Below are 9,702 nucleotides of genomic sequence, written 5' to 3'. Positions count from 1 at the left end.
CAGGAACTTGTTTCAGCAATTTCATCACCAAAAAGACTAATGGAGAAGGACTTGTTGGAATTAGCCTCCCACAAAAGTTGTTTTGAATCTTGTTGCAAATAGTGTTAATATGCTTGTGAACTAAATTTTACAATAATTATAAAGCACATTAATGTACTTGAATGTAATTAAGAAGCACATGTACATCTTTAATTTTAATGAACAGTATTTTTCATTTATATGCAAAGTAATTCAATAGCCAGTGGCATTTAAATATAGAAATAGTACCATCTCTTCTCTCTTCCATTTTATAAAGTGCTATTTTTAACTGGGTAGATTTACTAACCAGCTCTTCAGTAACTTCACTGTGTGTTTATTAAATTCACGAAAATAATGGAAAATTGAAAGATTGTGTTCCAAACATCTGCAAAATATTGTTACAAAGCAGAGACTACAGGCATGTTTTCTCAGTAAACCAGAAAGTGTACCTTAAGTGAATCATTACATTGATTTAATAATCACTTCACAGAAGCACCGCTCACTAATAATTACGCCAACTTTTGCTAATCATCTAAACCAGAATCAGTTTCCATAGGCAATTCAACTCTAAGCGCTATCAAATAAGGTCACATCAAACAGAACCAATGGTTATACAACACCAGAATAAAAACTTCAGCAAATTTAGGTTTTTGGAATAGCAGAACAACTTAGAATCAGAATCAGAGACAATATTTTTCTTCAAGTACCACAGGTTTTTTTTTAAGTAAAAAATCTGTGTAGTTATTAATAATGTTCCTTAATACTGACTGTAGTGTATGAGACAGTCAAGAGGAAGGTATACTCACATATTAACTCAAAAGTTAGAGTTGCTTATTTCTTTAGCTCGGTGATTAAAGCAATATTATCCTTTTTAAAATAATTGAATACTACTCAATACAAATAGGATACCAACAGGATTCCGTATTTTAGTCACATTACTCACTAATTAGTATTTTTGCATTTCAATTCTTACTTGACCTTCCACAGGTTCTTTAAAAGGGTAGTATGCAGTTTTGTTTACACTTAATACCATCTGCTTCATTACAATTTGCATTTCTTGTTTTTGGAAGAGTAACTAACCACCTTTAAAAAAGATACATAAAAGTGCAATATTCCTTACTTTGCAAGGCGTCAAATCATCAATTCTGTACCGATTTAGATCCACTCCTAGTCCTCACAAACAGGGACTCCAGGGCAGAGCGGTGGCGTGGTTTGACAAATCATTTGGAAAGCCACATAACCCAGCATACTAGGAGGGACCCTCCCACTCCAAGTAAGAATGCATAACTTAGCCTGTCTTTCGTGGTCTCAATTACTGCCTATATCTAGTATTCTACTTCAGTAGAATACTAACCTTAAGTAGAAATAAAAACCTTAGGCTTTTCTTAAAAAATTATTTTTATCCAAATACATTGGATTTCGGTCTCAATTTGAATGAGGACAAATGGTCTTTAAGAGACCGATCCTCTTCCTCCTGCTCCCCCTCCTCCAGCGGCTGCTCTAGGTCTCCAAAGGAGGGTGTGGCGTGGATGATCTGGGTTCGGAAGTGGATTTTGTTGAGTCTAGGTTTTATTCGCCCACTAGAGCTGCCTGAGGCTTTGCGACCTGGGTCCTTTGCTTTCCCTCTAGCCCACCCTTCCGCTAAGTTGTGGTGGTGATGGTGATGGTGGTGGTGATCCCCTCCGTCCTCTAGAACGTGCGAGAGTTTGTAGGTGATGAGCTGCGAGGGGAGCACCTTCGAAAGCCTCCAGCGCCCACCCCCGCTGCCGGCAGGGTTCTCCCGGTCGTCCTCGTCCAGGGCTCCTACCAGGTTCCTGATCTCGTTAGCTATGCTCTGACTCAGGTACTGCGAAGCCTTTTTCCCACTGTAGTCCCTGACCTCCACGTCGGCGTCGTAAGCCCCCACCAGCAACTTGACCACCTCCACGTGCCCGTGCATGGCTGCCAAGTGCAGGGCAGTGTAGCCTCCACTTGTCCTGGCGTTGATGTTCACTGGCAACTGGTGTTTGTTGGCGAAGTTGACCAGCATGGCCAGGAGCTCCTGCCGACCGTGCTTGGCGGCCCAGTGCAGGCAGGTGAAGCCGGTAATGAAGTCTCGCTTGGCCAGCAGGCCGGGCTCGCAGATGAGCAAGGCTTCTAGGCTGTCCCACTTGCCGTCGGAGGCCGAGAGCATCCAGGCGTGCTCCAAAGGGTCCAGCGTCACCGAGCCGCCGCTGCTGCTCTCCTCCTCTGCCAACGACGAAGCGAGGGACGCACTGTCCGAGTCGCCCCCGCCTTTGCCACCACCTCCCCCAGAGAAGCTCCCGGGGCTGCTGCCCCCAGTACAGACACTCCTCTTCAGCTGCGGAGAGCTGCCCATCACAAGGTCCCGGAGGTTCTGGCGAGTGGACCTCGGGGCGGTAGTGCCCCCGGGAGGGCTCCCTTCCACCTCCGCAGAGCCGTGGGGCTGCAGCTCCAGGTCTTCGACCCGCACGGGGGTCGGTCCCCGGGCTAGAGGCTTCGCGTCGCGCCGCGAGTTCTTCCTTCGGGCCCCGCCGCTCAGGGGCGGCCCGCTCCAGCTGTCGCCCGCCAGGCTGGGCAGCCCAAGGGCGGCGGCGGAGGGCTCCCCACCGCTAGGTTCGCAGTCCGGGCCCGGGGCTGCCACCAGGGCCGCCGCCTCGGGGCCCAGGATGTCCTCCCGGCGTTCGGCCGGGCCGTCGGCTCCCCCCGGGGCGCTGCCGCGGGGCTCGGGCTCTGCGGTCACAGAGATGCGAGGCAGGTCCCGCGAGGGCGCGGCCTTGGGCGACGGCGGGTCTTCGTAGAACCTCCTCTTGAGGTGCACGTACTTGGACCCGTCGGCGGGGTCGGTGCGCACGGTGGCCACAGTGTTGACGAGCTCCTTGAAGCGGGCGCGCTTCTGGGGCTCGCCGCCCAAGGCGCCCGCAAAGTGCTGCACCAGGTCCGTGTGCCGGGCTCGGCCCCCGCGCTCCGCGAGGAAGCGCAGCACCGCTTCGTGGCTGAGCTCCGCCGGCTCCTCCATCCGTGGTCCCACGGCTCATCCGGCGGCGGCAGGCTCACCCGGGCCCCATCGCGGTCCGCACCCAAGCGGAGGCTTCCGGGGCTCCCAAACAAGCGTCCACGGCGGGACAAACCACCAGCGCCCCTCAGGGCCGCGCCCCGCACAAACACGCCCCCGCCGGCTCCGCCCCACCCCGCCCACTTCCGGCCCCAGTACAGGCCGCAGTACCTGCTCCCGCCGGCCGCTCAGCCAGGCGGGGCCCAAGCCGCGCCCACTTCCGGTCCGCTCGCGGGCCGCAATCTCGGCTCTCGCTCTCCCCGTCCGCCGGCCCCACCTGCCGGCTAAGGAGTGCGGGCACGGTTTCCTCGCGTGTTCGCCCTTACTGTCTCCAGTGTCCCCTACTCATCCTCGCCTGCACTGCCCTGTTCCCTGAGCCATCGTGTGAACTCCAGAGACAGCCGTGCCCGCGTCGCGTCATCGAGGCCGCTAGGCCGGGCCCTGCCCGCCCCGGGCCGCAGAGACCGGCTCCGCCCCCCGCTGCGCCCGCGCCAGCCCTCCCGGCCCACCGACCCCGTCGGCTCCGACCCGCCGCCTGCTCGGGGCTGGGCTGAGATCGCCGCTCCGCTCCTGCCTGGAGATATGACCTCGGAGGAGGCGCGGCATCTGGTGAGTGCGGACGACACCCCCCCCCCCCAGCCTGACCCCCAGCATCTCCGCCCTGCCGTTCCCGCGGTTCCCACGTAACTTCCTCCCGGCGCGGCCGGCCGGGTGGTGCTGGGGGAACCGCACCAGTTCCCCGGCCGCTCGCGGTGCGTCGGCGCACTGGGTCCCGTATCCCCGCCCGGCCTGAGCGGCTCCGGTCTTTGCGTGGCTTCCGGTCTCCTCCAGAAGTGAAGCTGGGCTGGGGTCCATCGCTTTTGTAACGGTTTTGGGCGTACAGGGACGATTAATACAACAGTGTGAATACATTTCCCTGATTACCCGCCGGGGCTGGTTTGCTTCCTCGCTTAACCTGTCCAGGTTGTCCTCCGTTAAGGTGTGAGCGTCCTACGGCTCCCGCCTTTTTTTTTTTTTACCTTGGCACCCTTGTGCGTTCAAGTAACACGTGGATCCAGTTTGTCCAGTGTCTTATACCGTCCACATCGGTTTTATATATTTATCTCACTTGATAGTAAGCCGGCGGTTCTCAAAGCGTGGTCACAATTGTTTTCCTAAGAATACCAAGCTATTAGCTGCCTTTTCCATGTTCATTCCCTTTTGAGTGCACAGGGAGATTTTCCGAGGCTGCATGGTGTGCAGGGACTTCACCACCATGAGAGCTGATGGAATGTGCCTCTGTGCATACTTGTCTTTTAATTTTTGAAGAAAATTTCTAGTACTATCAGTATTCTAAATACATATCAATGGTTGTTATCTGTGCAAACAAAAGCTCTTTGGGGGGGGGGCGAAACCAAAAGTTTGAGAACTGGTCTAAAAACATTCGCTGTAGTTAAACAGAGTTCACAGTGTAGTCTGAAGTTAGGTGATACAGTTTCTTTGGTAGAACTTGGTCAGGACTTGACTCCCTGATTCAGCCCGGGTCTTGTTCTACTGTAAGAAGTCTCAGTTTTTCTATCTGGACTGCCTTGTTACAGTTGCTGTGTTTGTATGCACGTGTGGATGAGGAAAATGTTTTTTGTTAACTTTGGTTCATAGTAATCCTCAGAACTAAATTTGGGCTGAAAAAGGCACTTCTTTTAATTGGTGTTGGATTTCTTATCAATTGCTGCACTTATTTTGCAACTGACTAATAAAGCTACCTTTATTTTCTGAGTAAACTTTATATTTTGCGATAAGTGTAGATTCACCTGCAGTAGAGGTCCCTGTACCCTTATGCAGCTTTCTTCAATAGTAACATTTTCAAAATCCTAGTACAAGACCACAACCAGAACATTCACGTTAATATTTTGAAGATAACTTTTTATCATCTCTTTTATGCCCACACCCCTTTCATTTCCACCACACATCCTTCTTAACTTCCAACAACCACTGATCTATTCTTCATTTCTATAATGTTGTGATTTCATGACTTATATACAGAATCACACAGTACTTAACCTTTGGGCATTGGATTTTTTTCACTTAGCAAAATTCTCTGAAGATTTATCCAGGTTTTTGCATGTATCATTAGTGTGTTTCTTTTCATTGCTGAATAGTAGTCCATTGATGGACATTTTATTTGAAGGGCATCTAGGTTGTTTCCATTTTTAGAAATGAAACTTCTATAAACCTTTATTGTGCAGTAACAATGTTAACACAACAAAAACGTAAGTCTTCAGTTCTCTGGGATAAATTCCCCGGAGTATAGTAGTTGGGTCACATAGTTTGGTTTCAGATTTATAAGAAACTGCTGAACTGTTTCCTATTTGCACATTTTCCATTCCCAACAGCAATGTATGAGAGGCCAGGTTCTCCACATCCTCACCAGCATTTGTTGTTTCTGTTTTTTTATTTAGACATTCTGATAGGTATATAGTGATTTACTGTGGTTTTAACTTGCATCTTTGTAATGGATAATGAAGTTAAACATCTTTTCATGAGTTTATTTGCCATCTGTATGTAGTCTTTTCAGTGAAATCTCTTTAACACATTTGCTAATTGGATTTTATTAAATTGTTGATTTTAGACGTTTTTAAAAATATAGTTTAGATACTAGTCCTTCCCTGAAATCTGTAGTTTTCATTTTCTTAGTAGAGCCTTTTGCAGAGCAAATGTCTTTAATTTTTATAAAACCTTTTTCTTTAAATTTTTTTCTCCTGTGGGTTGTACTTTTGTTAAGTCTAAGCATTTCTTGCCTAACCCTATACCCCCAAAGTTTTCTCTTTTTTATTCTAAAAGTTTTCCAGTCTATGCTTGACTTTAAGCCCATGTACCGTTTTGAGTTAATTTTTATAAGGTGTGACATTAGGTCTAGGGTCATTTTTTGGCGGAGAGATGCCCCAGCACCATCTGTCGAAAAGGCTGTCTGTCTGTCCTTTATTGAATTACTTCTGCTCTTTTACCAAAAATCAGTTGAGTATATTTATGTGGTTCTATTTCTGGATATTTCTATTAGTACATTCCTATAACTAAATTATAATTCTTAAAATAAAGTAGTCTGCTCACTTTATTCTTATTTTTCAAAAAGTTTTTTTTTTTTTAGCTATTCTAGTTCCTTTGCCTTTAATTATATATAAATTTTAGAATATTTTAATCTACATCACAAAGAATTTTGCTGGGATTTTTATAGGAATTACATTAAATCTGTAGATCAATTTAGGAAGAATTTATATTTCTATTGAATACTATGTTGAGTCTTCAAACTTATGAACACAGTATTTCTCCCCATTTCTTCATATTTTCTTTGGTTTATTTCCTCAGCACTCTGTAGTTTCCAGCATTCGAGTCCTGTATGTACTTTGTTAGATTCACAATAATCCCCCCATTTTCCTGGTACATACATTCCAGAATCCCAGGTGGATGCCTGAAATGGTGGGTAGTTACTGAACCCTATATATGCTGCAATTTTTTCTTATAAATACACCCTTTCCTCTTAAAAAGAAAAAGGGAAGATTTTATGGGTCTCTTTTGTCTGTCCAACTTGCCATTATCACTAATCTTGAGCTTTGGGGCCATTATTAACCCCTTGAGTAGTGAGTTTTTTTCAAAAAATGAAATTAGTTCCAGTTACTTTTTTTTTTTTTTTTTTGTATTTTTCTGAAGCTGGAAACGGGGAGAGACAGTCAGACAGACTCTCGCATGCCCCCGACCGGGATCCACCTGGCACGCCCACCAGGGGGCGATGCTCTGCCCTTCCGGGGCCTCGCCCTGCCTTGACCAGAGCCACTCTAGCGCCTGGGGCAGAGGCCAAGGAGCCATCCCCAGCGCCCGGGCCATCTTTGCTCCAATGGAGCCTTCGCTGCGGGAGGGGAAGAGAGAGACAGAGAGGAAGGGGGGGGTGGAGAAGCAAATGGGCGCTTCTCCTATGTGCCCTGGCCCGGAATCGAACCCGGGACTCCCGCACGCCAGGCCGACGCTCTACTGCTGAGCCAACCGGCCAGGGCCCCAGTTACATTTTTATTAACTTAAAATCCTGTTTGTTTGCTAATCAATTTACGGAAACAAGACAAACATACAGTTGCCTTTTTTAATGTTGCCTTACACGTTTTTAAAATAAATCAATTGTACTCTGGATGGTCGGGAGGCACAAGGACATACAGGAACGTTCATACTACTCAAAGTATTAAGTAAACTGTCAGTGTTAAAACAAATTCTACAACATGAATAACAGGTGGGTAGTTTAATATAGTGTGGATACACTGGACAAAGGGATGGTTTTTGTCCCCAGCAAGATAGAGCGGCATGGTATAAGATTTCATGATGTTATTGAAAACAATGCACAATGTAAAACAAATTATTTCTGGAATTTTCCGTTTTAATTTCAAACTATGGTTGACTATGGGAACTGAAATCATGGAGTGAAACCACGAATAAGGGAGAGACTACTCTACATCCTTTTTTTTAGCAATTGTAAACTCTATACGCCAGTGGTTCTCAACCTTTCTAATGCCGTGACCCCGCAATACAGTTCCTCATGTTGCGGTGACCCCAAACCAAAAAATAATTTTGGTGGCTACTTCATAACTGTAATTTTGCTACAGTTATGATTCGGAATGTAAATACCTGATATGCATTATGTATTCTCATTGCCTCTCCACCTCCTAGGCTTGTGTCCTCCGGCGCTTGCTGCACCCGCCCACTGATGACGTCAGCAAGCGCTGGACACATGTGATGCGCTGCTATGGACTGTGGAGCGTGCCCCCCCCTTAGGCCCCAGACGGATGATGCAATCACGTCTGCACATGACTGCAGGTATTCAGTTTGGAACGCAGGTCCATGACGGCGTGCGTTCAAGCTGAATAGCGCTGCTGCAGACAGTAGCGTGGCTTCTCAGCAGCTGAAGCCATCGGGAAATATGTATTTTCCGATGGCTTTAGGCGACCTCTGTGTTTTGGTCATTCGACTCCCGCCAGGGTCGCGACCCACAGGTTGAGAACCGCTGCTATACACAATCTTAAAATAACATGAGATGCCTTTCTTTGATATATATGTTTTTAAAACTGAAGGGAACTTCAGGCATTTTTAACTTCTTTGGACATATTTTTACTCTTTATTAGTCTAGTCATCTTTAAAGATCTTTGCAAACATTGAAGTATTGGAGATAAATTTTTATTTGGACTTCTTTGCTGCTTTGCATACACCCTCTGGGTAACTGAATACTACCAAGGGCTCAAGTGCATTCACTATGGCAAGGATTGTAGTGCTTGTGTTATATCACATATATCCTCCCAACCCCGTGAGCTGAGTACCTTTCCATTGGGGATGGGGTGGAGGGGTAAAGCATATAATTCTCAAACTTTGTTGAACAAACTGTCCCTCGCTTTGTTCATGTCGTTGTACCTCCTTTGCGCAGGCCGTCGTCCTGGGTGGGAGCTAGTATACTAGTGGTTTGCATCTGTTTCTGCCCATAAGCAGTTAGTTCTAACAACCTTCTTGAGACGTACATTCATACTGATGTCATGTTCTCTTCTCTGTTGTGACATTGGTCATTGAGATGATTCTAGGTACTCTCTGTTTTGGGAGAAGATAGGCTGCTTGTCATACAATAACAGATCATTCTGTTGTATAGAGAAGAATTGTAATTTACAACTTCCACATAACTCTGAGGGCGAGAAGAACCTGATAATTGAATTGTAAATTTGAACAATTGGAGAATATATTTTGCCGTATGTTTTCTTTTTTATTGCTGTTGATGAAATAATGCATATATTGTCTTAATCATTTTGTTGATCCTCAGATAGTCCAAGTTTTTGTTAACTACTATTTAACTATATACTGATTGCTTACTTTTAGCTAGAAAATTTTGTTAACATCTTTATGAATTAACTTATTTTTCATTGGGAAAGAGTATATGTACAGTAAAATTAACTCTAAATGTTTCATGAGGTTTGGTGAATGTATACAGTTGTGTAACACAACTGCAAACATATTAGACAGTTCCATCACCCCTCTCCCCAAATTCCTCTGTACTTCAATGTAGTCCTAATCTCTGACAATTACTGATCCGTTTTGTGTTTCTGTTGTTTTGCTTTCCCATAATCTCACATGTAGGGAATCATTACAGCCTATGAACTCAGTGTGATGCTTTTGAGATTCCTCCATGTTGCTGCATGTTCCTTTTTATTGCTGTCTAGTAACCCCTTGCACAGATGTGCCACAATTTGTCTTGTTCACCCTGACTCCATTTGAAGATGTGGGCTGTTTGCAGTTTTTAAGAGTTTTGAATTAAGTTGCTAGATACATTTACATACAGGTTTTTATGTGAATATAAGTTTTTACTTCACTTGAATTGATATCGAGGAGTAGGATAGCAAGTATATGTTTAACTCAAGAAACTGCTAAACTGTTTTGCACATGTTTATACCAGTTTGCATTCCCAGCTTTAAGGACAGAGTGTACCTGCTGTCTGCATCCTTGCAGTATTGTCATCTTTTTGGTTATTTCTTTAAATAATTGATACAGCCTGACCAGGCGGTGGCCCAGTGGATAGAGCGTTGGACTGGGATGCAGAGGACCCCGGTCCGAGACCCCGAGATCACCAGCCTGAG

The 9,702-nt window shown here is 46.0% G+C and overlaps 2 protein-coding genes across 2 annotated transcripts in view; one reads left to right on the top strand and one right to left on the bottom strand.

Annotated features, from left to right (window-relative positions):
- Positions 1 to 678: 678 nt before the first annotated feature.
- Positions 679 to 3,175, bottom strand: SOWAHC (sosondowah ankyrin repeat domain family member C). Its single transcript, XM_066376896.1, has one exon. The coding sequence runs from the start codon at positions 3,035 to 3,037 to the stop codon at positions 1,418 to 1,420; it is 1,620 nt and encodes a 539-aa protein (XP_066232993.1). The 5' UTR covers positions 3,038 to 3,175; the 3' UTR covers positions 679 to 1,417.
- Positions 3,176 to 3,359: 184 nt separating this feature from the next.
- SEPTIN10 (septin 10) overlaps positions 3,360 to 9,702 on the top strand; it is a 46,917-nt gene continuing 40,574 nt past the window's right edge. Inside the window, 1 exon segment of the mRNA XM_066376897.1 lies at positions 3,360 to 3,682. Within this exon segment, the coding sequence (XP_066232994.1) occupies positions 3,656 to 3,682 (27 nt within the window). The 5' untranslated portion in view covers positions 3,360 to 3,655.

The sequence above is a fragment of the Saccopteryx leptura genome, chromosome 3 (genome assembly GCF_036850995.1).
Source record: "Saccopteryx leptura isolate mSacLep1 chromosome 3, mSacLep1_pri_phased_curated, whole genome shotgun sequence".
Classification (NCBI taxonomy): Eukaryota; Metazoa; Chordata; class Mammalia; order Chiroptera; family Emballonuridae; genus Saccopteryx; species Saccopteryx leptura.
The sequence above is the reverse complement of the archived record's forward strand: the minus strand, read 5'-3'. Positions and strand labels throughout refer to the sequence as shown.